Source organism: Miniopterus natalensis, chromosome 3 (assembly GCF_054644295.1).
Source record: "Miniopterus natalensis isolate mMinNat1 chromosome 3, mMinNat1.hap1, whole genome shotgun sequence".
NCBI classification, from domain to species: domain Eukaryota; kingdom Metazoa; phylum Chordata; class Mammalia; order Chiroptera; family Miniopteridae; genus Miniopterus; species Miniopterus natalensis.
The window spans coordinates 8,951,472-8,978,185 of NC_142083.1; the positions used below are offsets into that span (position 1 = coordinate 8,951,472).

At 33.8% G+C, this 26,714-nt stretch overlaps 1 protein-coding gene across 2 annotated transcripts in view; it reads right to left on the reverse strand.

Moving 5' to 3' along the window:
- Nucleotides 1–1,332: 1,332 nt before the first annotated feature.
- NIPBL (NIPBL cohesin loading factor) overlaps nucleotides 1,333–26,714 on the reverse strand; it is a 170,948-nt gene continuing 145,566 nt past the window's right edge. Inside the window, exons 33-47 of one of the 2 annotated variants that reach the window (XM_016224049.2) lie at nucleotides 23,156–23,264; nucleotides 21,495–21,631; nucleotides 16,410–16,550; nucleotides 16,204–16,297; nucleotides 15,615–15,769; nucleotides 15,050–15,140; nucleotides 12,752–12,925; nucleotides 12,158–12,348; nucleotides 10,206–10,313; nucleotides 8,444–8,644; nucleotides 7,821–7,967; nucleotides 6,275–6,549; nucleotides 4,905–5,079; nucleotides 2,883–3,071; nucleotides 1,333–2,325 (exon numbers count right to left, since the gene is read on the reverse strand). In XM_016224049.2, the coding sequence (XP_016079535.1) occupies nucleotides 1,960–2,325; nucleotides 2,883–3,071; nucleotides 4,905–5,079; nucleotides 6,275–6,549; nucleotides 7,821–7,967; nucleotides 8,444–8,644; nucleotides 10,206–10,313; nucleotides 12,158–12,348; nucleotides 12,752–12,925; nucleotides 15,050–15,140; nucleotides 15,615–15,769; nucleotides 16,204–16,297; nucleotides 16,410–16,550; nucleotides 21,495–21,631; nucleotides 23,156–23,264 (2,553 nt within the window). In that variant the 3' untranslated portion in view covers nucleotides 1,333–1,959. Of the gene's footprint in view, nucleotides 2,326–2,841; nucleotides 3,072–4,904; nucleotides 5,080–6,274; nucleotides 6,550–7,820; nucleotides 7,968–8,443; nucleotides 8,645–10,205; nucleotides 10,314–12,157; nucleotides 12,349–12,751; nucleotides 12,926–15,049; nucleotides 15,141–15,614; nucleotides 15,770–16,203; nucleotides 16,298–16,409; nucleotides 16,551–21,494; nucleotides 21,632–23,155; nucleotides 23,265–26,714 lie in introns of both variants that reach the window. The other variant, XM_087815303.1, reaches the window with a different exon arrangement.

Below are 26,714 nucleotides of genomic sequence, written 5' to 3' on the forward strand. Positions count from 1 at the left end.
TTTAAACTTCTCATTCTTTCTCAAAATAATTTAAATAAGAAAATACTAAACTTTCATATTAATATATTAAAGAGGTACTTGAAAATTTTTATATCAAATATATCTTCTTTTCAATATCAGTCAATAAAGATGATACGGCTTACTACAGTATCAACAAGCTATACAGTAAGATTGAACTTTGTAAATCTCAAATATGCTTGAATGGCTCAATTTTTTATATTTGATGGCCAAAGCCCTAACTTAATTTTGTGTTAAGACCCAAAAATCTATTTGAGAAATCCGTTTTTTGAAAACTTTGGTTTGTATATTTAAAGGTTAAGGCTTGTGAGTTATACCAACATTTGGCTTATATAAATAGCTAAAATATTGAAACTTAGAATAGATGGCAAATGTTAAACACAGCAAATCATCTGTGACCATCATCTGTGACATAGCCTTACTACAGTTGTGTGCATACTTCCTAATGCTCACTCTAAACAGGATCCCCAAGTACATATACTTCCAAGATCCTTCAGGAACTGGTTTCCTTTCAATAAGGATCATCTCCTTTACACTTGATGTTCAATTAGCTTAAGGGTAGTGAGATGTGATTACACCAACCCCAAATTTAAATCTCTATTATAACATTTACAAGCAAATTACTGAATCCTTCTGAGCCTCAGTTTTCCTTATCTACAAAACAGGGATACAATATTTAACCAGCAGAATTTTTGTAAGAATTAAATGACAGGAAGCATCATTACATGTTAGGCTCACGGCGTTCAAAATTGGCTTTACCCACATCTTTATTCTTTAGTATTCTATATGCTGGACTTTATATTCTTATATTTTTTCTAACTGCTATTTTACTTTTTGATAAATCATATTGTTTCCATAAGCCACTTCAAATCCTTTGCTAATAAAACAAACTCCAAGGGGGAAAAACCCAATCTAGTTTTGTCCCACAGAGTTCACAGTTAAAAAAAATAAATATTATCATCATGACATCACTAGAAAGAAATTGAAGCATACAAGGAATAAACTATAGTTTCTTTTTATATCAAAATGTACTCTTGAAAATGTGTTTGGCACAGTGCTAAATCATATATAGTTAATACTAAATATTGCAGGATACAATAAAACCCTGGAGTTAATTGTTTACACCCTTTTATGGGAATGAAAATAATAGATACCAATTATTCAGAAATCAGCCTATACAAACTGTATAAACAATATTTTATGTTTCGCTTTGAAAACCAGTGATATAATAAACTTTACATAAAAGACTGCAAAATAATATAAATGGATTTAAACAGATCTTTACAATAAGAAATTCAAATGGAAACAGACAAGTAACAAAGAGAAGTAAAAAAATTTATTGCAGTATTCGCTCCACCAGATTGCCTGGGGATCCCTTTTCTTGTATTGTTTTCAGGGTGACCTAATACATCAAAATCTACATTTACAAAAACTCCTTCTGCAGATAGGTCATAGATACTGCATGCTTTTTTTTTTTTTGCTTTTTTTTTCAACAGAATAAATTATATATCCAGGAGATTCTGCCATTTTACAGCCTGGAAAAAACAATGCTTCCCTGGAAACTGGGCTAAGCTAAAGAAAGCCATCCGCTGCTAGGTTAAACTCCAAGAACACTTTATTAAGAACATTAACAGACTAATTTCCAACATTCACTTGTTTATTTTTTAAACAGAAAGTTTTTTCCAAGATATAAACAATTTTTGTTAAACTATAATACAGTGGGAGTAAAAATGAACTGAGAATCTGTTTCTGCTGCACAACAGCGAAGGGAGCTCCCACAAAAATGTTTGCCCAACATTTCCTTCTTTTGTTCCTGCATCCCAGGTTCCATTCTTACTCTTCGTAAAACTGATTTTTTTTTTTTTTGCCAGAATGTTGATATTTCAAGTTTTTCTGCCTTTTAAAAAAATTCCTGTAAATTTGGCTGCATGTACAAATTCATTAGCTGGAAGTCCCATCCTTGGCGGCATACAGGGATCGTAAAGTCTGAACAACTTTATTAGTCAGCTTATTAGCACTCGTTAGAGCAATTTTTTTGTAAATAATGTCTGACTCTTTAATAGTGTCTACCCAAGGCACCAGTTTGCGGCCATCACGGCGCTTAGCCTCAGTCCAGGAGCCACTGTAGGAGCCTGCCATCCACTGAACACTGAAGCCATTGCTGGTTTTCTGTACTACTCTTGCAATTTGTGGTCGATCTTTGTACTTTGGACAGCAAATAGCGATGACATCCATGACGTCAACACTTTCATTCATCTGTGCTGCCAACTCCGTAGAGTCTGAATTTCGTTTTGACCTTCTCAATGACTAAAACATTGGGAGGGGGGAAAAAAGACCAAGTGTTATACAAAATAATTTTAGTGAAATTATTGTTTTTATTGCTTTTAATCCCTTGACGCCGGGAGTTGGGATTTCCCGGCACACTTCCATTGCCGGCAATGAGACGCACCGTGACCGCCAGCGCCAAGGGGTTAACATATATTTGTAAAACCATAAAACTCTTAATTTGTACCCGTGTCTTTACTCTTATTGATATATAAAATTATATATACATATAAACCATAAAGCTACATAAAACTTAGCAACAATAAAAAAGGATAACACACATTAATACAATCAAAAGAAAAATTAATAATCTTTTATGCTGAATAAATCTCATTTCTGCTTTTTTTTTATTGTCTTTATGTTAAACTTTCTACAAAAGGATGTATAAATGGTTAAGTAGAGAATCTCTATCTACAAAATGTTTTCTCTCGTAAGTATTACATTACTTGATGTACATGTAAAAGACTGACACATATAAGCACATAAAAATCGTTTTACGTAATACGCTGCGAAATACGTTGACTCCTCCTCCGCCTCACCCCTGAAGTGCCTCCTCCTCTATCCTCCCCATCACTCTCATCATCTTCTGTCTCTGCTGCTGCGTTATTTTTAGGGCTGCCTCCTCCAAGCAGCGAGGTAATTGCTTTGTTCCGAGCATTTGTGCTGGCTGACACCTCCCCTTCTTCTTCCTCTTCGTCAGGGTCCAGATGTTCCATGAGAAGTTTGAACTATAAAAATAAGGTATTAATTTCGAATTTTAAGTAAACATTTCAAACAAGACTGTCAAATCCCTAAATGTGTCCTTTTCCTTTAAAATTTTCCCCCCTAAATATGTTTTATGGCCATAGTTTGCTGTGGGTGAAGTATACTTTGGCTACTGTCAAAGTCAGGGGCTGGCAAACATTTTCTGTAAAGAGCCAGAAAATAAATATTTTCGGCTTTGCAGGATATACAGTCTCCTTCACAAACACACAACTCAGCCATTGTAATGTGAATGTAGCCATAGACAATACATAATGAATGGGCATGCTGTTTCAACAAAACTTTATTTACAAAAACAGGCAGAGGGCCAGATTTGGCCCGTAAGTCGGAGGTTGCCGGTCCTGGTCCAAGTCACCAAGCAACCAGGTGATTAACTAATAATGACAGCCATTTTTAAATCTCTGCCCCCTGTGTGCTCTGCTAAGATAAGAGGATACCAGAGGGAGCAAAGGATGAAGAATATTAAATGAGAACTAAAATAATTTTCTACCTTAGAGTATAAGCTTTGCAGTCTATAAATAATATGAAAACTTGTGCAGGTTTCATTCTTGGTAAAAAAAAAAAAAATTAGTAGTAGTTATGTTCAGCTATCTGCTTTAAGTAGACTAAAATAAAAGCTTTATTTTCATTTTTAAAAAGTCTCTAAGAACATTTTTTTAAACATTAAAAATTTTTATTGTGAAAAATGCAGAACATAAAATTTACAATCTTAATCATTTTAATGTATTCAATTAATTGACTGGCATTAAGTATATTACAATGTTGTGCAACCATTACCACCATCATTTCCAAAACCTTTTCAGCAACAGAAACTCATTCTGTGTCCGTTCAATAATTCCCCATTTCTCCCGCCTCAGCCCTGCTAAACTCTATTCTATTTTCTGTCATAAATTTTCCTATTCTTAAAGACAATATAAAAGCACATTTAATAAACACATACATACTTGTTGAGTATATATAAGAGACATACAAACATATATATATGAACTTCTGGTAAGAACACATGAAAAAGTAGTGATCCTGGCTGACGGAAAGGAGAGAAGCAGAATTGTTAAAGCTAAAGAGTGGAGGAAGACGACTTTCACTGTTTATCTTTTTATGAAATTTAAATCATGTAATAATCCATTGAATTAAAAAAAAATACATAAATGCACGTGGTTTTTTCCTAAAACTTGCCCCAAAACTTTCATTTTCACTAAAATTAGTGGTGAGCTGGCATTTTCTAAGAAAAAATAATTAGGATGCAGTGGGTGAAATGGGAAAGCAAGCTTATAGCAACTCTTTAAAACCAGATAGAAAAATAATCTTGACAGTTCATGAAGCTTATCTTCAATGCAATGGATAGCTAAGTCACTCCCAAAATGTACTTTTAAAAAAAGCCATGCCCAGCCAGGTGTGGCTCAGCGGCTGAGCATCAACCTAGGATCCAGGAGATTGTGGTTTGATTCCTGGTCAGGGCACATGCGGGCTCGCTCCCCAGTCGGGGGCGTGCAGAAGGCAACTCTCTCATCATTGATGTTTCGCTCTCTCTCTCCCTCTCCCTTAAATCAATAAAGATATATTAAAAAAAACCAACAACAAGACATTATTGCCCTGGCTGGATAGTTCAGTTGGTTAGAGTGTTGTCCTGATACACCAAAGTTGTGGGTTCGGTCAGGGCACATACAAGAATCAACCAATGAATGCATAAATAAGTGGAGCAAATCTCTCAATCAATCTCTCTCTCCCCCCCTTCCTCTCTCTAAAAAATAAATAAAAGCCATTATTAGACGACAGCACATTTTGGTTTTACTACTCACATCTAGATACTGTTTCACTATGCTCCTCTTCACATCTTCAGTGATTTTGGAATTAGCCATATCACTCCGCAGGAAGTCCAGTGTTTGTTTGGGATGAAAATGAACTCCTGTTTTTCGGTTTATCGCTTTATCATATACTTTTGCAGATTCAGATGGAGAGTATTTCTGAATTTTACTGTTTGGGAAAACAAAATCATTAACTAAAACATTTTCAGGCTTTTACATTTAAATTGCTTCAAGTTAAAGTTTATTTACTAATAATTAAACTTATCCTCACAGAAATTTTAACCAGTGAACTTGTACACAAAATAAATATAATTGTACAAAAGGAAGTAAATACATAAGGGCAAAGATGAAAAAGAATAATATTCTCTTGCTTCTCTCAGTATGTCTTGAATAGAGGCATCATTTAAATGAAAGTAGTATCTCATGCCTACTTTTTAATACCATGATTGTAATAATAGTACAATTTTAATGTAATTTACTCGATACCACCTAACTGGTTTACCTCCTTCTACCTTTTTGCCCCCTACCTATTTATTCCCTACACAGCAGCCAAAACGATTGTTTACAAACCTGTTTCATATTAACAACTTTGCTTAAAAATCTTTCAACTACTTAGCACTGCCCCAAGACCTTATAAGGCTTTAAGTTGCTTTTTCAACACTTAACATCAAAATACTTGTCACAAAAATCTGGATTATATAGCTTCTCTTGAAAAGCTTCTCTTGTTCGTGGAAACAAGGTGATGAATATCTGAGTCCTTTGGATGAAACATGCTCTTTCCAGTTTGCCTCTGACCTTCTACCAGGTCCACTTAACTCATTTCATTATCTGTACCCTATTAACATCTGATGTAGGGTTTCAATGAATGTGGTAAATGACCATGGGTGCAGGCAGAGAAGAGATACCTACAGTGACTAATAGTGAATAAAATTACAGGGCATTCACAATAGTTAGTACTTTTCTCTATCTTACTTTCTAGAGTCCATTAAAGACTATTTGGTTCTGTTAGAGCTTAGTCTAGTTGGGCTGTATCTATTGTTTATTCAAAGCTCTTTAAAAATTTAAAAATTGCAATCTATTTTAAGATTAGCTTAATTCTCTAATAAGATCTTTTTAAGGAAATCAACAAAGTAAGTCCTTAATTCATAATGCATTATTACCAAGTAAAAATACGTTTTTCCTCTGATAATATAACGGACAAATTATGGTATATTACACAACAAAACATTATATAGTAATAAATAAAAAAAACTCCTTTTATAAAAGGGGCATTTTTAATATTAAAGTAAGCATACAATCAAAACTGGATTTCATAGTTTATTATTTGAACAAAGGTTTTTCTCTCCCTGCTTATGTAAGCTTACCTATCAGAAAATCCACAGAGATTCTTCAAATGTTGTTTTAACATCAAAAGCAATAAAATACCCTGGGAGACATTTGCAAACTCAATTAAGGGAGCTGAATTTTCTGGCAAACATTTCATCACCGAATTTATATCATCTTCTGAATCTGAGTCTGAATCTGAATCTACACGTTTCCGGGACTTTCGAGGCCTGGGAACTTCTTCTTCACTCTCACTGGATTCATTTTCCTTACTAGGTGATGATTTTCTCTCTTTCCTTTTGTCTTTTACCATAGACTGAAAAAAAAAAGGAGGGGGGGATTATTCTGTTTAAAAACAATAAAAACAAAATACCACTAACAAATACACATATGCTGCATTCAACAGATTCAAAAGGCATCTTCACGTTAATATTTTATATATTGAAACCTTTGCCTTTCCATAATGACTGGAGGTGTAACCTTTGGGAGAAACACTAGGTTCGAAGACTAAATCAAATCATATAATCCACTCCTCCAACAACACCTTACTCTGAAAAAAACTCCTTCTAAAATATCATTCAAAAGGAAACAATTAATAGGAAAGTAATGAAATAAATTAGTTATAGAAGTATGAGTCTGGTATATAGATAGGTGAGCCAACATAGAGGAAAAGCAGTAATTATAAATTTAACTGGGTGGATACAACAGGCTTGAACACCCCAGCTTTTATTGAAGTCTCTCTTTCCACACCCTGGCTGGTGTGGCTCAGTTGGCTGAGTGTTGCCCCATGCATCAAAAGGTAGAAAAAGGCTTGATTCCCAGTAGGGGACATGTAGGAGGCAGCTGATCGATTTCTTTCTCTCTCAACCCTTTCCTCTCTCTAAAATCAATAAAAACATACTTTAAAAAATTTTCAGCAATAGGCAATTTTTCTTAAATACTTGAATTCCGTTTCTTTGTATTTTATGAAACTATTATCTCTTAAAAAGAAGGAAAGTCAGCTGGGGTTAAGAGGGGGAAAACAACTAGATTACAAAGCAATTATTCAAAATACAAATGTTAAATAAAACAGGAGAAACAGTTACAAGTATATGCACAACAATAAGTGAATTAAAATAAGATAACATGATAGCTAAAGTTCCTGGGAAATTATTAAATTCTCAAACTTCAATGTACATATTAAACACCTAGGGATTTTATTAAAAACTGTAGACTGTTTCAGCAGGTCTAGGGCGGGGCCTAAAGTTCTACAATTCTAATCCCTAGGTATTTAAATAATTTTCCTCATTTACTAGTTTGACCAGGCTGAGTTTGAGCAATGTGATTTTGTAATATGAGATCTACTTGTATCATCAGGAATATTAAAATATTCCAATTAATTTATAAAAAACTTACTGGGCACCAACTATGTGCCCAGTGCTATACCAGTGCTTTTACAATTCAAGCAGTGAGCAGATTTCAATTAAGTTCATTCAGAAAGATTTTATATACCTGTGAAAAGAATAAAAAGAACAGGAAACAAAACAGTGAAAATAGTATGCCTGCACTTCAACAGATACACGATAAAGAGTAATGTAGGTAACTTACCTCCTTGAATGACTGCAGGAGGTTACTACCAGAAACTGAGAGTGTAATGTCTATATGATGCATTATAAACAACGGCTCTTCCTGTGTCTGGTATGGAAAACAGGCGAGATTGTCTGCTATATACAAGAGCATATTCACTTCTGTTTTCTGTAAATTTTAAAAAAAGATACACATTCAGTGGATAATCCAGAAATGCATCCAAAAAGCTTTTTAGAAAAAATATTACAGGGCACTTTGATCTCAGATAATGTTTCAGAGAAAGAGGGGGTTGGGGATGGGTGGGAAGGGAGGTAAGAAAAAGGGAGGGGGAATGGAAATGGATTTTATAAAATAATCTTATACTCATTTTAAGAGATTTCATAATGACTTATACCATAGTACTTCAAGAAGAAAGCAGGTGAAATTTTTTTGGTGCACATAAGTGGAATTCCCTTTATGTTCTTATGGAATTTTCATAATAAATCTATACCACATCAGAAATTATACACAGAGGACTCAAAGAAACACACATTTAATAGTCACTATTATGTACTAAAACTGTAATATTTAAAAACTGGTAACTACTTTAGGAATAAAATGCATAAAACACTTATTTTCTTAAAATAGTAAGTTTTTGTGCTTACTGCTGTGTCATCAAAGAGGTTGAGTAAAGAAATTAGAAAGGCTCGTCTGTGCTGGCGGTTTCCACGGATCATGGAGTAAAGGTGTGAACACAAAGCACTAGAGGACTCATCTTGTCTGAAACCCCTTACAGGATCTTTTAGGCATGTGTTGATTGCCTGTTGTACCTGGTAAGACATCTTCATACCAGCCACTGCTTTCATCTGAAATAAATAAAAGCCTCATTTTTGTCATGGAAATTAAAAGTCAGATTAAAAATGTACTTTGAGCATTACAGTCTGAGGCTAACTTCATTGTTCGGTTTTGCTATATACATAATAAGATCACAGAATGCAAGTGCTGGAAGAACATCAGATAGCATCTATTGAAATCCCCTCATTTTACAGAAGAAAAAGTCGAGACCCAGATGAGCCATTACTCCCAAGGTCACACAATAAGGACTAGAACCCATCCATGCCACTGTGCCTCTGGCTCAATCTTAAGAGTTAATTTTAGCCATTCTGACAGGTGTGAAGTGATACATCATTGTGGTTTTAATTTGCATCTCTCTGATGTTTAGTGACTTTGAGCATTGTGTCTCTTGGCTATCTATATGTCTTCTTTGGAGAAGTGTCTATTTAGGTCCTTTTTAAAATTGGATTGTTTGTCTTCCTTTTGTTAAGTTGTATGAGTTCCTTATATATTTTGGATATTAACCCTTTATCAGATTTGTCATTGGCAAATATGTTGTCCCATACAGTGGACCTCCTGTTCGTTTTGTTGATGGTTTCTTTTGCTGTGCGGAAGCTTTTTATTTTGATGTAGTCCCATTTGTTTATTTTCTCCTTTGTTTCTTTTGCCCTAGGAGATGTATCAACAAACATATTGCTAGTGCTGGCGAGGATGTAGAGAAAAGGGAACCCTAGTACACTGCTGGTGGGAATGCAGACTGGTGTAGTCACTATGGAAAGCAGTATGGAGTTTCCTCAAAAAATTAAAAATTGGTCTGCCATTTGACCCAGTGATCCCACTTCTAGGAATATATCCTAAGGAATATGAAACACCAATCAGAAAGAACTTATGCACCCCTATGCTCATAGCAGTGCAATTTACAATAGCCAAGATGTGGAAACAGCCCAAGTGCCCATCAATAGATGAGTGGATAAAAAAGCTGCAGGACATTTACACCATGGAATACTCTGCAGCTGTAAAGAAGAAGGATCTCTTACCCTTTGGGACAGCATGGATGGAACTGGAGAGTATTATGCTAAGCAAAATAAGCCAGTCAGAGAAAGACAAGTACCACATGATCTCACTCATATGTGGAATGTAATAAACAAAACAAACTGATGAACAAAATAGATCCAGAAACACAGACACATGGAACAGACTGAGGGATTTCAAAGGGAAGATGGGAGTGGGGGAGTGGGCGGGGAGAGATTAATCAAAGAACTTACATGTTTATAAGCATAACCTATGGACACAGACATTGGTATGAGGAAGGCCTGGGGGTGGGGTGGATGGGGGTGGAGGGGATCAATGGGGAGGAAATGTGGGCATCTGTAATACTTTCAACAATAAAGATTAAAAAAATAAAATTAAAAATTAAAAGAAAAAGTTAATTTTATACAAGAACAAACACTTTGGGGGACAAACTTAGTTGCATGTCTAAGTTAAGTACTAAGCAAAATATTTTATTCTAATAGGAATATGGGCAGGACAGTCACCAAATAAATGGTTTACTAAAGAAAGATGTCTAAATTTATATAATTTAAAAATACATACATGAATGAATCCAGCATATTTTTTGTCTATTTCCACAAGCTGCTGATCAGCCTTGTTCCGCATAGCTGGCTCTGGGTCTGTGCCCATAGCAATTAAATATGGTACACACTGGAAATAAGAACACAGGATTTATAAGATATAAATATATCAGTATTTATCAGTAAATATATCAGTAGCAAAAGCTCTATATGTACCTTTACATATGTTAAAACTTGATGTATATCTGGGATATATGAATTTAGTTTTATAGGCCCTTAAATGCCTTGTTTTAGTGTTCTTTTAAAAATTAATCTTCCTTAAATTTAGCTTAAAGCAAAACACACTGGAGCACAAGCAAAAGTACTAACGTGGTGAAATTTAAACGATTTCAATGTGAATTTAAGGTGCTTTAAACACAAAGCCCCCCCCCCAAGAATATCCAATTAAGACTATGATATATACTATAAGACTATGATATATACTATGGTATATAATATAATTATATATACTATAATTAATAATCCAATAATTTTTCAAGCTTGACTGCATTTACTATATAAAGATAAATATGGCAAAAAGTATTGTCTTCCATACTCAAAACTATGAAAATATGTTTTTCTATGAAGTTGATTTTATATACTGCTTCAATGATTGGATAGCTAGTATTTTGCTAATAGCCACATTTATTGTACTTCTAAAGTCAAGAAACACTCACTAGTTAGGTGAGTATGAATTAGACACAGCAATGAGGACAGAAAAACAACAAACAAATAACTTAAAAAAAGTAGACGTGACACTAACTGAAATGGGCGATCATGAATTAAACCCCAAATCAATGAGAAAAAAAGTCCATTAAAGAATATTATTGGGTAAACTGGTAAAATTTGAAAATAGACTATAAATCAGAAAATCATGTTTGAATGTTAAATTTCCTGAATTTGATTACTGCATTATGGTTTTATAACAGAATGCCCTTATTCTTAGACAATATATACTAAAGTGTTTACAGGTAAAGAATTGCAATATCTGAAAAAATTATCTGAATTGTAATTCAGAAAAAATTCTACGTATGAAGAGCAAGAGATAAAGCAAATGTGGCAATAAAAAGGACAACCAGCTGAGGCCACTTAGAATATTAGTTAAAAAGCTATAAGAATCTCAAAAATTCTAGTCTCAATATACCATTGTCTATTTTATTAGGTGATATTGATGATGAGAACCCTGAGTCATGAAATACAGGCTAAATATTGCTTAGCATGCTTCATTAGTGTGCATTGTTTCAGGATACAGGGAAGACCATAGCATATTTACATATAGCATATTTTAGAAAAAGTTCCACAAAAAATAGCCAAAATAAAAATGTTGAAGGGTGACAGGTTTTGTTTACTTAATAAATTCACTTCTGTAGCCTATGGCACTCTCCTGAACATGTCAGATGGACACTACTACATCAGCATTTGCTGCCAATCCTTAGTAAGACTAGTATGTCTGCATTACATTATTTAGACCTCACATCAATGTTTTCAGGTGTGGGTAGATGATATTACCTCTAATTTACAGATGAAGGAACTGAGCTCAGATTACATAATTTACTTTTCTGTGGACTAAAATCCACCATTTAACAGTAATATTATACTCTTATTCCAGTTAACTCTCTTGACATTACATGTTGTTGGTTCTTTGGGATGAGTCAACATGGATTAAAACAAATCATCCCTACTTAGAAAATCATTCTGAGTACATATTCTGCCATTATGAACTGGAAGCTTGTTTAATAGAGACATTATAAATAATGAGTATTTTGCAATAATGATAATCATAGTAAAACTTTAAATCAAGAGCTTAGGACCAAAAAAAAAAAAAAAAAAACCACCCAAGAGGAATAAAGAACTACTTATTCTCTCATTACAATGTCATTAAATGCCAACAGATCTGGCTCTTTTAATAAGTTCTGCTTACTAAAACACACTTACCTGAACTGGATGAATAAGACCTTGGTTTAGAGTCAATGCAATGACATTTAGGGCAAAGTGGCGTACACTTGATTGGGTGTGAAAAAACGCCTCAAGCACCTGTTTGAGGTAAAGCTGCATGATGGAACTACTCATCCCTGAGGAAACATCACCCATTTCTTTTAAATCTTCCTGTTTTGCAACTTTCTTCCCTACAAAAGGAAGTAAACATATTAAGAACATGTATACTAAGCTTTACTTAAATACATCAAATTAGACCACAACCAAAAGCACAAAATGTTATAGCTAGTGCTCTGGCTCAATGGCTCCTAATCTTTTTTTTTTTTTTTTTTTTTTGGTCTCTGTCAGAGGTCCCTTTGAGAACTACAATCCCTCTTCTCCCTCAAAATGTTAACATCTACACCTGTATTAAATTTTACAAACTATTTTAGGGAGTTTATGAATACCCTTAAGCCTAGCTATGGACTTAAGGACTCCTTCTGAACTGAATTCCTTCATCTAATAGATAAGAAAATTTAGTACCTGGATTAAAAATGAGTCAGAGTATCCTAACTGTAGCCACACTGTGACATTAAAAAATACATTTGCACTTACAGTCTCTATCTGCCTGCTGCATACGTGTATCTTCTTCTTGTAGGTAGGTCTGGAGGTTTTTTAACACTTGTATTTTCAAATTAACTGAGGAGTTCTTATCAGATAAGATACTATTATATAGATTTTTCACCTCTTGCTCAAACATTAGACTTGGATGTTGAATAAAGGCAAATCCTAAAGAAGAAAGAAAAAAATCTCTTGATATATTCATATTAAAATTAAATATAACATTTAATGACAATGTTGATAAATTACATAAAGAGATCCTTATTTCAAAAATCAAAACTTAAAATGACTGGAAGAATATGCTGGTGGCCTTACCTAGAGAAGTATTAGAGCAGGTACTTCTTTCCCCATGAATTAAAAACAAGAAATTGCATTTCAAAGGAGAATTTCACACAAGAGGAAACCTTGAGGAGGGAGCAGGGCCTAGTGGCTAGGGGAGTGGATTAGGAGTCAGGAGTCTTGGATTCTATTCCTGGCTCCACCACTGACTTGTAGTGTGACCTTGGGTGTGTCACATAATCTCTCTGTGCCTCAATTCTCCATCTGTAAAATGGGGACAATAATATTTACCACCCACCTACCTGAAAGGGATGTTCTCAGGATTTAAGAGGTAATGTCTGCAAACATTTTTTAGATCCCTAGCAGAATGTACTCTACTGGCATTATTTTTAAAAAATATATTGAATTATATCCATTTGATGAAACAGAATACTTTTAAAATAAACTAAAGCTAAAAATATCTTCCATTTATTTCTCATATGGCATTATAATGAAGCCACAAAGCTAAATTCTATAACCACAAGTTAATAAGTAGCAAAATACTATTATCCATATTTATATAAAATACATATTTATGTGAAATAAAATGAAGATCCTTGATGATAGCAAGTATTACTGATGCCAAACAACAAACTAAACTCAAAGCATAGAGTGATCAGATAACTAGCCCAAGGTCACACAGGATAACTATGGCCCAGGCAAGATTTCTTTCATTAACTGGCCTAGAGGCACTATTTCCTAAATGGTACTGCTTCTTGAAGTTAAAATGTACATATAGTTGACCCTTGGATAACATGGGTTTGAACTACGTGGGTCCACTTATACACCCATTTCCCCTCAGTAAATATATAGTGGGCCCTGTGAATCCCTGGGTTTCACATCCATGAATTCAACCAATCAAAGGTCAAAAACAGTATTTTCAATCCACAGTTGGGAAATCTGCGGATGTAGAGGGCTGACTGTATGCACTGTTCTATGCCATTTCATATAAGTGACGGGCATCCGTGAATTTTGGTGTCCATGAGGAGTCCTAGAGCTAACCCCCATGGATACTAAGGGACAACTAAGTTTTTTGCGAGTCAAAAGTTATATGTATTTTTGAATGCATGAAAGTGGGCGCCCCTAACCTCCATGTTGATCAAGGGTCAACTGTATTTGTTCTCTGAATCAGATGTAACACTCTTATTTTTGCCACTTTATATACCTATGTCCAGACTAAATATTCAAAGGTACACATCTGGCTTGAAGTTATCAATATAACTTCCTAATAAGCGGTATCTGAATTTTTACTATATTTGCTATATGTAATTTTCTGAAAGGAAAGGAGAAATACAATAATAAAATTTAAATTTATTTAAAGAATCAGTACACATTTAATGAGATTTGAATAACTTAGAATCTTTTATTACTCTATTTTAGTTTAAAAGATTAATATAAATGATTACCCTAACCTCCTGCAAAGGCAAGCATTTACTACATGAATGTTCCTAAAAAAAAATAATATGGGACAGATATACATCCAAATTGTTTCTTTTGGGTTGGTTACCATGTACTTCTATATGAATAAAAGTTTGTGTAGAATGTCCACTATCTTAACTAGAAGTGGCAGGCACATATCATGACAAAGCTTTGTAAAAAAAAAAAAGAACGTTTTAAAAAATATGCCGCAGCACAAAACTCTTCTAAATCATCTCTCTGAATCAAAGTGCTTTAACGAATGTTCTATGAAACCCTATAAAGTAAGGGAAGGAGACAGTATTGTCATTTCTATTATATTAATGAGGAAATTGATTAACAGAAGTTATGTGACTTGTTCAAGGTCAACAAGAAATCACTGGCTGAGCCAGGAATGAAATCCAGGTGTTTTAATGCCCACTCCTATATTCTATACACCAGATCCTACCGTGAAAAGAAACATACTTAAATAAATCAATAGTTTAGATTCACATTATTTTAAAACTTGCTCAACCTCTCAAACAGCTAAAACTAAGATGAAATTTAGACTTAACTTACCTAGACCAATGATGGCTTTTGTTTGTACTTCTTCATCTGAATGTTTTGTAAAATACATCAATAGTTCAAGTACTTTATCCTTTATGTTAACCTAAGGGGAAAACCAGTATTATAAATAAAGGTAATTTAGATCAGTTTTCAACTATAAAAGAAAAAAATACTAAAAGCAAACAATGAGAATTTCCACATGCAAACTTGACTAAAGAATAAGTCACCAAAAGTCAATATTTTTTAGAATAGTGACATTCAAAATAAAGGTCTGTGACAAAGAAGCTTGCGCCAGAATGTAAACAATGTACTGCTTCCTCACTGAGAAAGTGAAAAAAATAAAGTCAGCTGCTGACCTAAACAGTGTGCCTATTTATCTTATTTTAGACCAGTAACAAACAGTTCATAGGTCAGAAGCCAGTCTGAGAACCATATTTTGAGCAGCACCGGCCAGACTGCTCATTAAACCAGACTGAGGCTACCTTCATCCTGGATCATTAAAGTCACTTTTCGTTCACAGGGTCACAAAATTCTATTCCATTACAACATACTAAGTAATTAATATTAAGATCTTTACCTTACTGTTGCCCTTAAAATCTTCCAGATCAAAATCAAAATGCCGACATAGTGCTCCAACAGTGAAAAGGGATCTAAGAAGTGCTGGTTTGTTTGTTAGAAGTGAAGTGTTATTTGGATCCTCTTGGTGCTGACTTTTTAATTTTGAAATGGCACCTGATAAAGTTAAGTAATATTATTTATAATAAACCCTTGATCCTTAAATTATTATGTTCAAATAATTATTGCTAATGAATTACAACTAAATTTTACTAATGGTTCTAAGTATTAAATATGTCTCGAATTACGAGGACACTCCTTAGAGCCTAAAAGAATTAATGTAGAAAAAATATTTAAATTTTATTTTACGTAGGAGGAAGAAAACTTGCCAACATTTACTTATGAGGAGACAAATTTCTGAAGTAATCATATTGGGTAATTAAGAGAATACAAAAGATACTAGAAAATACTCCCCCTGAAAGTGCACCACAGAGGACAATCAAACCTCTTACAATTCCGTAGATGCTACACTTCATCAGATGTATTAAAAAGGAGTTGGACACACTGCAAAATCTAGAATAATAATTTTAAAGCCCAGGCATTGAACTTACCATAGTATCTATTGAAACAGGCCCATACAAACTTAAAATTTTGTGTCACTTTATTTACAACTGCCCCAAGACAGCTCACACAATGTTGCACTACCTAAAAGATACAGAAAAGGTCACCAATTAGACAAAAGCTAGAGAGAAAGGTAAAAACACATGATTAAGTTATAATTTGTGAACTGTATACTAATTAATACAGAGATGCTTACAGTCATGCCATATTTGATGATCAGCTTCATTAGATCTTCTTCAATAGTGGCAAGAAAAGTTTCACTTGGATGCTCCATCAGTGGTACCACCAGCTCTAGGATTTTTGCGACATTGCAGATAACCATGAAATCATTTTGTGTCTACAAGGATAAAATTAGTGCTTTATGAATATCAAAATCTAAAAGGAAACTATATACAGGGGGATTGAAGTATTAGGTATGTAAAATTTCAGTTAAAAAAAAAAAACACTGGAAAAGAGCTTTTTTAAGGTATGAAGGGAAGAGCCTCAGTGTCAGGAACCTGGATTTTAGCTATGCCACTAACTTACCATGTGATCTTTGGATCACTCAATCACAATGTTACAGTTACTGTCCCCCCCCCCCAAAAAAAATGCAATAAAAGAAATTCTGAACAAAGGTATTTAAATATTAACAGAGAGTTTTACCAAGACTGGTACAGTTTTTAAGATTAGTATTTTTCAAACTGGGGTATGTACGTTAATCTAGTAGTTCTCAATTAGGGGTTAAGTGTTTGTCCCCCAAGGAATATTTGACAATATCTGGACACATTTTTGGATGTCACAAAAAGGGCATTGGGGGGTGGGGAGAATACTACTGGCATCCAGTGGATAGGGGATGCTGCCAAACATCCTACAATGCTCAGAACAGTTCTTGCCAACAAAAAATAATCTGGCCCTAAATGCCAATAGTGCTGAGGTTGAAAAGCCCTGCATTATCCTTTTGATGATAGATGAAAATGTAGTCTAAGGATTTTTTATTTTAAAATTTAAAATATTGTATTAAAATTAAAAAAAAAAAAAATTTTTTTTTAAACTTTGATGAAAAAACTAACCAGTTTTTAAAAAAATAGGTAAAGCATTTTTTAAAAATATAAAGGTATTATATGATTTACAATAAAAAGTCTCCCACATCTGTCCTCTAGTAACCCAATTTCCCTATCCAAAGACAACTACAGTTACTTTTTTTTGGTAGAGTAAGGCTTTGAACACGTTTTTATCTAGCCATGTTACCATTCCATATCCTTAGCCACAGGTTATCCACACTCATTTTGGACTCTCTGAGCTTATTATCTCACTGGTTAAAAACTTTCCCACCTTACATTCATCTTTGCTTTCAGCATACTCACAGGATTAAATTTTTAAAAATAGGTAAGAGGAATACTTCTAAGCAACAAGAAATCCTGTTGTCCCCTGCCGCCTCACACTCCCCACCCCCTTTAAGCAACAGGGGATGGATGAGTTAACGTGGGTCTAGGGATAAAAGAGGTTTTGTCAAATAAGATAAATTCATTTGAATGGGGGGGAAAAAGGGGACATCTGTAATACTTTCAACAATAAATATAAATTTAAAAAAGATCAATTCATTTGAGAATCACTGATAAAACTTTACTTTTTAAAACAATATAGTAACATTTTTGGAAACTACTCTTCAAATTACTGGCCTGGAAAATCAAGTAAGAGAAGTGCATTAAAATCTAGGAGAAAAATTTAAAGAGACGGAAATCATGAAGGAAAAGAGCAGGAGAATATAATACTAAGAAGAAATATTTGCAATGAATATAACATAAGATGGTTTAATATCTAAAACATTTAAAGAGTTATTTTTTTTTAAAGGCCTACAATTCAAAGGTAAAATGGGCAAATGAGATGAACAGTCAAATCACAGAAAATCAAGTCCAAATGGTTAATATTATAAAAAAGATATTCAACCTCCTTGGAAATCAGGGAAGGGAAACTGAGGCAACAATAAATCATATCTCTATACCTGAACAATAAATCATATCTTTATACCTGTTAGACAAAGAGTTCAAAAATGACAGATTGTCATGTACTGGTTTCCAGAGAGGCTATAAAATATGTCCACCACCAATCTGTAGTGGCTATTTAAAACCAAAACTAAAACCTATTCTCTCAACTTAGCAAATCCATTCCTCAGACTCTACCCCCACCCCTACCCCCCAAATAGCTCCAGTATTTAAAGGTACAGTTGATCTTGAAACAACGCAGGGGTTAGGGACACCAAACCTCACATAGTTAAAAATCTGCATACAGTTTTGACTCTCCAAAAACTTTACAGTTGGTCCTTCACATCTGTGAATTCAATGAGAAAATAGTGTTTTTGATCCGTGGTTGGTGAACAGAGAGAGGCAAAATCCATGGAAACTAAGAGCTGACTATTTATTTATTTATATATTTATTTATTGTTAATCTTCACTAGGGGATCTTTTTTCCACTGATATTTTAGAGAGTGGAAGCGGAGAGACAGAGAGACAGACACATCGATAGGTTGCCTCTGCAACCAAGGTACATGCCCTTGGCAGGAACCAAACCTGAGGAATCAGTCCGAGGGCTGATGCTCTAACCACTGAGCTAACCAGCCAGGGCTATTTTATTTATTGAAAAAAATCCGTGTATAAGTGAACCTATGCAGTTCAAACCTGTGTTGTTCAAGGGTCAACTATCTATGAACAGGAATGTTTATTAAGGAATTATTTGTTATCAATAGGAATCAATGTGAATACCTGCAAAAATAAGAAATGGTTAAATAAATCATAGGACATCCATAACACCGCTACAATGTATTCAAAAGAATGAATCAGATATATGTATCAGGTGATCTGAAATTAGTAAATATGCCTAACAGAAATGTATATAACATGACCTAATTTTTTAAAAAACTAGGTCAACCATTTATATATATGTGTCCACAATTATAGAAATATGGATAAAGTATGTACGGTACTACAGGTTGCTTATCAAGAGACTAGGAGGAATAAAGATGGGGTTAGGATATTAAAAAAAAAAAATCGAAACAGGTATTTATCATATGTAAGGCAGGCTTACAGTAGTCCCCCTTATATGTAGTTTCACTTTCCATGGTTTCAGTTACCTGGGGTCAACTACAATCCAAAAATATTAAATGGCCCTAGCCAGTTTGGCTCTGTAGTTAGAGCATCGGCCTGTGGTCTGAAGGGTCCTGGGTTCGATTTCCACCAAGGGCACGGACCTCCATTGCTGACTCAGTCCCCAGCCCCGGTGACGGCAGGTGCAGGAGGCAGCCAGTCAAAGTTCCTTTCTCTCTCCCCCCTCCCTCCCTCCCTCCCTCCCTCCCTCCCTCCCTCCCTCCGCCTTCCACTCTCTGAGAAGCAATGGAAAAAACATCCTAGGGTGATAAAAAAAAAAAAAAAAAAAAAAATTAAAAGGGAAATTCCAGAAATAGACAGTACGTAAGTTTTCAACAGCATGCTGTTCTAAGTAGAGAGATGAAATCTTGAAATCTTGTGCCGTCTAGGACATGAATCATTCCTCTGTCCAGCACCGTCATGATGTATACATTCCCTGCCCATTTGGCACTTAGCCACCTTGATTAATCACACTGACTCTCCCAGGACCGCAGTGCCTATGTTCAAGTAACCCTTATTATTCTTTTTTCATCTTCACCTGAGGATATTTTTTCCACTGCTTCTCAGAGAATGGAAGGGGAGAGAGAGGGGAGATGGGGACGACATTGATGTGAGAGACACACATCAGCTAGCTGCCTCCTGCACAGGCCCAACTTGGGCCAGGGATGGAGCCTGCCCCAGGTACATGGCCTTGGTGGAACTGAACCAGGGACCCTTCAGTCCAAGGACTGACACCTTAACCACTGAACCATTATTTTACAAGAGTAGCGATGTGATGCTGGAAATTTGGGTATGCCAAAGAGAAGCCATAAAGTGCTTCCTTTCAGTAAGAAGATATGTATGTACAGGAAAAAGCATAGTATATAGGGTTTGGTACTATCTGTGGTTTCAGATATCTACTGGGGGGGGGGTCTTAGAAAGTATCCCCCACAAATATGGGGGACTACTGTACTTAGGTAAAACTTTATATTTGTGTGTGTGTGTGTGTGTGTGTATATGCATATAAAGTTGTATACCATGTTTTCAAAGTAACCCTGCTTTCAAAAAATGTTGGACCAAATGAGGACTATTTATATAAGTTACATTACAGTCCAGATTCTAGAAGCAAATGTGGTTGAATTTTAGTTTTGGGACTGGTTAGCCATGTGATATTGGGCAAGTTATTTATATTCTCTAAGCTTTAGTTTCCTTATCTGTAAAAGAGACAATAACGGTACCTACTTCACAAAGTCAGTCAGATAATGTATGTAAAATTCTTCACAGTGCTTGACATTATGCTGAGTAAATATTAGCTGTTATTATTACCCAAAAGATTACATATTAATCAATTTATTTCTGGATGTAATACAAGCCCTAAACAGAATTAGGGTCTCAGAGTATTATATGTTGATTTTATTTATTTACCTTCTGCTACATTCCTCAGTTCTTAACATTTCCCAGGACACCCTGAGATTTTCATCTAGAACTTATTTAGAGCACCCAAAAATCTGACCATAGCAGCAAAACAAATTTAGTAGAGAAAACAGTTACAATTAGCTCCTTAGGAACACTGAGAAAACAGTTAAGTGAAAAACTATTTACATTTTAAAGTTTTCAAAGTATGTATTTGTAAAAAGCCACTTAACTCACCATGTTGTCATATAAACTGCTGGATTAGTTTACTTAAGCAATGTTTTATTTAATTCTCACATTTGATTTTAGGAAAACTTGTATGTGTAATATTAACTTAAAGTAATAGCCTAACACCTCTGACATAATACTAGATGATATCCATATTCAATATATTGGTGTATTGTAAAAATAAATGTTTAAAAGAAAATATACTAAAATTGACAAATTAAAAGCAAATTCAGAATCCAAAAGACAGTAAGTTTCTAAATGACAGGAACTCTGCCTCATTCACCTTTGAGGTCTTAACAATAGTTACAACGTTTATTAAGCATATACGGAGAGTTTGGCTTAAGGAGCTTAATAAGAAATGGTGCCTGGACTTAATACATCAGAAAAATGTTACAGCTTGCCATAAATATTAGAACAGAAATTTGAGTACATGACACAGTTGATCTGTCAGTGAAAATGTGAATGACACAATGTGAATTCTAAAGTTAAAATACTTAGTACATGGCTCGTATAAGAGAGAATGAGGACAGTTCTATACTTACACTACATTTAGTGGTAAGGTATGGCTGCATAGTCATGGCATGTTTAACCATGAGCTGGGGTCTTATTTTGCTGAATAAGAACAAAGTGGTTATGCAAGCTACCAATCTTCCAGAGTTCACACCTTTATTGTCAGAGTCTGGAAAAAAACCAAAACAAGAAATAAGATGCTAAAATGATAATGCAGTGGAAATTATACAGACTATTATTTAAATTCCTCAATATTATCCCCTGAATAGATTCAGTACATGCCTCAGTAGAACTGATTAACATTTCTTATGAGAGCAGACTTCCTGCATTTCATTTCTGTCTTTATTATATAAATTACATATATTAAGAATAAAGGACAAAGAGGTTGCACTAGAGCAGGCAAGTTTTACCCTGAGCGGTGAGGGATCGAAGTTAAAAAGCAGAATGGAAGCTGGGAAGTTTAGGGATGGGCTTTTGGGAATAAACATGGTGTTGGTTATATCTAAAAATCGATGAAAGCCAATATGGTAAAGAAAGTTAGCAAAAGGGGACAAAACCAATTTAGCTGAGGTGATACTGTGTTTAAAGACACTGGGGGGGGGGGGGATGATGCTGTAGTAGAAGAATGTTAAAAGATGGGAGTGAGAAATTAAGAAGTTGGACTAGTGCTACATTAGAAAGGAAAACAAAATACTGTTCAGGTGAGAGGAAAATGTTGCTAGTTAGAAGATACAATGGTTCTTGGGTGGCAAATTAGTTTTTAGAGGAAATTAGCAGCTTTTTAATATTAAGAGACAACAGTATCACCCTTAAAATCTAGGATAGGGAAAACAGAACAAGGAGATAAAAAGAAAAAGAGGTATACATGGGAAATGAAAAAAAAAAACAAACAAAAACAAAAACATTAAAAAATAAAACTATATAAAAATATAAAGAGTATCAACAATTTCTTTAGGTGCCATACATGTACCTCTGTAAGAGGCAACTGGCCCCAATACTGGAGAATAACTGAGGCTTACTACTGTTCCTCATTCATAATGTACATCAGGCGAAGGGAAGTAATGTTAGTCTTGTGTACTTTAAGCCATAGATATCAATTTTGATTTTATAGTTTTATATAATTATTTATATTTTGATTAATAATTTCAGACTTGTCATTGATAATGTGACAAATATAACATTAAGTATTTAAGATTTTTTAAAATTAAAAATATTAATAGCTTTCTAGCACAAGAAAGATTAAGCACGTTTTTATATAACAATTAAAAATGATATTAGGAATGTACTACAAATCTTTTAAAAACACTTTAGTTAAAACAATTTCATTTTGAGAGAAAGTTTTATAAGGTTTAAAAGATATCAAACAGTTTTGGATAAGTACAATTAGCTAAGTATGTATTAGCCCTGGACTTCCTTTTATTCCTGTTCAATATGACATCTAAAATTATATGCTATTGAAAGATATGTGAAAGAGATGAGGCCCATACTTTTATTAAACTGCTCTAGATAATCTTAGAGAACTTTAACAATATAATAAAGGCTGCAACATGAAACAAAAAACAGATTTCATTTAAAAGTGAAGTAGTTCAGTATTAGGCTAAGCAGAGCCAGAGGCAAAAATGAGAAATGTGCCCAAACTATTTTAAAATATCTTATAAAATCAACTTAATGACCAATATATAAAATGTCTTACCAGCTAGAGATTCCTCATATTTAAGAATGTGCTCAACTAGGTTATCAACAAGTTGAGTACAAGCTTTCTTCACAGGTTTATATGAGGAATCCTCTTCGGACTTCAACAACTATATATGTATATATATAAAAAAAAAGATCCCAGTATAATTATTCATTAGGCAATAATAATAAAAACGCATTTAATGTGTCCATAACAAGATTTTCAATTTGTTATTTACAATTTAATACTAAAAATGCAAATTAATAAACAAAAATATAAAACAAATGTTTTAAAATAACTTATAAACCAGTAATTTATAAATACTTCCAAATAATTTTAGTATGAAGTATTTAAATTGCTGAATGTAGAAACTGAGATAGAATATGAGAAAAATAAGAAAGGTGACCTTCTTTTAAGAGTACCAACTCAATGCTAGTTGAACTATTTTAAAGAATTAGAATTCTATTCCTCATTATTCCAAGTCCTTTAATGTCTCAAAAACTATATTATGGATTAATTACATGTTTTATATAATCATAACTATATCTGAATTGCACCTTAAATCTTGGAATTATAAAATATAAGGGTAGATTTCGTCTGTGTTATCCTTTGCCAAATTATTAATAAACAATGTTAGAAAAGTGTTATGAATAATGAGACCAGGAAAAAAGATCAGTCTAACTACAGTCAATCCTCCCTAGCCTCCACCAAAGCCTCTAACTAATCCAATCTTTCATAATCATAGCTCAATGCAACGGGAAAGTCATCTGAGGCATATCTATTTTGTTAATAATAAGATCAGCTAATAGAACTCTGGGAATATTAAAGTTGAAATGTGTATTTGATTTCTGTGAAGAGCTCCAATGTTGTCTTATATAACTTTCTGCAATCATGGAAATGTTCTATATCTGTGCTGTCCAATATGGTTGCCGTGAGCCACATGCAACTACTTAAACACTTCAAATGTGGCTAGTATAACTGAGAAATTAAAATTAAATAAAAATGAATTTAAATTAAAAAACCACGTGTGGCTAGTACTGGAAAACATACATTTAAACTTTCACTGCAAGATGCATGGATTATTAAACCAACCTAAAGCAATCAGAATAACACAGCAAATACATTAAAAATCATATTAAGAATATACTACAAACTTAAACTTAAAGCAGTAAATCAAAGCAAAAGACTTCAATTTACCCAGTTTCAACTCTGAACAGTAAATTCTCTTTGTCCTGCTCCATAACTTAATTTCTTAAACAGCTATTAAAATCACATGCTGGCCTGTTCTTTTTCAGGCAGGAATATAAATCAATCCCCTTATCCCTGGTTTTTCTTTTTCTTCTCCAAGATATTAAGTATACACAAAAGTATTAATCATAAATTTTGGTTCATGACATACCATCAATATTGCTATGTGTCCCTTTAATTTACATCTGACAATACACTGTGAACCCAACTCAAGAACAAGGATATTTCCAGTAATTTACATTTCCCAATGTGCTCCTTCCCTTACGCCATCTTCCTTTTTTACTTTCATTAATCCATAATTTCATTTACTTCCTTTTTTACTTTTAATTAATCCATAATTCCACTATGAGGAATTTGATAATTTCTTTGCTTTAAAAAAACTGTCTAAGATGTGCACTGTTTATAGTCTTCTACATCTTTTTGCCTTTTTCATTAAACATTATGTCACTAACTGTAATCCAGGCTGTTGCATGTAACTGTATTTTATTTGTTTTCACTACTATACAACTTTAATTTGTCTTCTGGCACACATATGCAAGATTCTATTGGGTACCTACCTCATAGCGAAATTGTTGGGCCATAGGACATATGAATGTTTAACTTTATGAAATCATGCTATTTTGAAAAATTGGTTGTAATATTTTCTAGGTTAGTAGCAGTATTTAAGAGAAACTATTTAATCCATCTCTTCCCCATCATTTATCATCTGACTTCTCGTTTTGCCAATGAAGTGGGTGAAAAACGTGGTCTTCATTTGTATTTCCTGTATTTACTAATGAGGCTGAGCGCCATTTAGGCCATATGTGTTATTTCCTCTATAAAATGCCTATTCGCGACTTTTACCCATTTTTCTACCAGGACTCTTGCCTTATATTGGCTCGTAGGTGAGGAGTTCTTTATATCTTCTTAATAGCAATCATTTCTCAGTTACATATATGTCAAGTATCTTTTCTCGGTGACTTGTGTTTTCACTTTCTTTAAGATGTCTTTTGATTCCTAAAAGTTCTTCATATTAAGGTAGTAAAATTTATCAATCTCTTTTTAAGGTTAATGATTTCTGTTCCCTCCAAAAATTCAAAAATATATTTACATATAATTTTCTTCTAAAAGTTTTTAAGATTTCCTTTAATCTATATTGTGTTGATTGTTGAGCTGAAGTAGGAATCAATAAAAAAAATTCCTTAAAGATAGATAGCTAATGGTCCCAGCCTCGTTTACTGAAAATCCTTTCCCTATTAACTGCGGTGCCATTTGTTTTATAGTAATTATATCTTATATATGCGGAGGATTATTTCTGGGCTCTCTATTGAGCTTGGGAGTCTTCCCTCTAGAATTTTTTGGAATAGTTTGAGAAGGATAAGTGTTAGTTCTTTAGCACTATACAGTATTATGTACTATATCTTTAAAAATTACTTCGGATGTTTGGTAAGGCAAATCAATATTCCTGCATTTTTTAGAAGTAACAATTTTTCTGAGCTGTTTGCTTTTCCACACATATTTTACAACTACCTTGACATGTTTGATGAATATTTTTTGTTCTTGATTTTGATGAGCTCTCTTTTGACATTCTCTCATTTAGCATAACTTTCATTTTAGGTTTTGCAGTTCATTCTGTCAGATTTTACTTTTTTTTTTTAGAAGTTATCATTCAAGGGTATTAAATTTTATTTAAAAATGTCCTGTATCCTCTGAAATGATTATTGAAATATTTCTTCTTTAATGTTAAATCACACACACTGATGTTAAACCATGAGTATGTAAATATGTATGCTTATGAATATGTATACATACACACATCTTATTTGGATGCATTTCAAAGTAAATCGTAGGTATCAGTATACCCTCCATTTTTCTGTTTGAGATAAATTTACATGAAATGTACAAATCTTCAGTGTACATTTGCTCAGTTATATGAAATGCATTCAGCATTGTAACTCAAACTCCAACTAAGACATAGAACAGTGGTTCTCCATCTTTAGCTTATCAGAATCATCTGCAGAGACAGTTAAAATATAGAATGATGGGCCCCACCTTCAGAGTTACTGTTTCATGAAGTCTGGAATAAAGCCTTAGCATGTGCATTTCTAACAAATCCCAGGTAATCTTGGTAACTGTTAGAACTATTGACAGACTATTACCATTACCCCAAAAGTTCCTTCATATTTCTTCCAAATCAATCCCTGGCCCACTGTAACCACTCTTCTGATTTTTTTTCCAATACAGATTAGTTAGCCTCTCCTAGAACTTCACATAAATGGAATCTGAATATGTACTCTTCTGTGTAAGGCTTCCTTTACCCTGCATAAATGTCTTTATTGTTCATCTATGT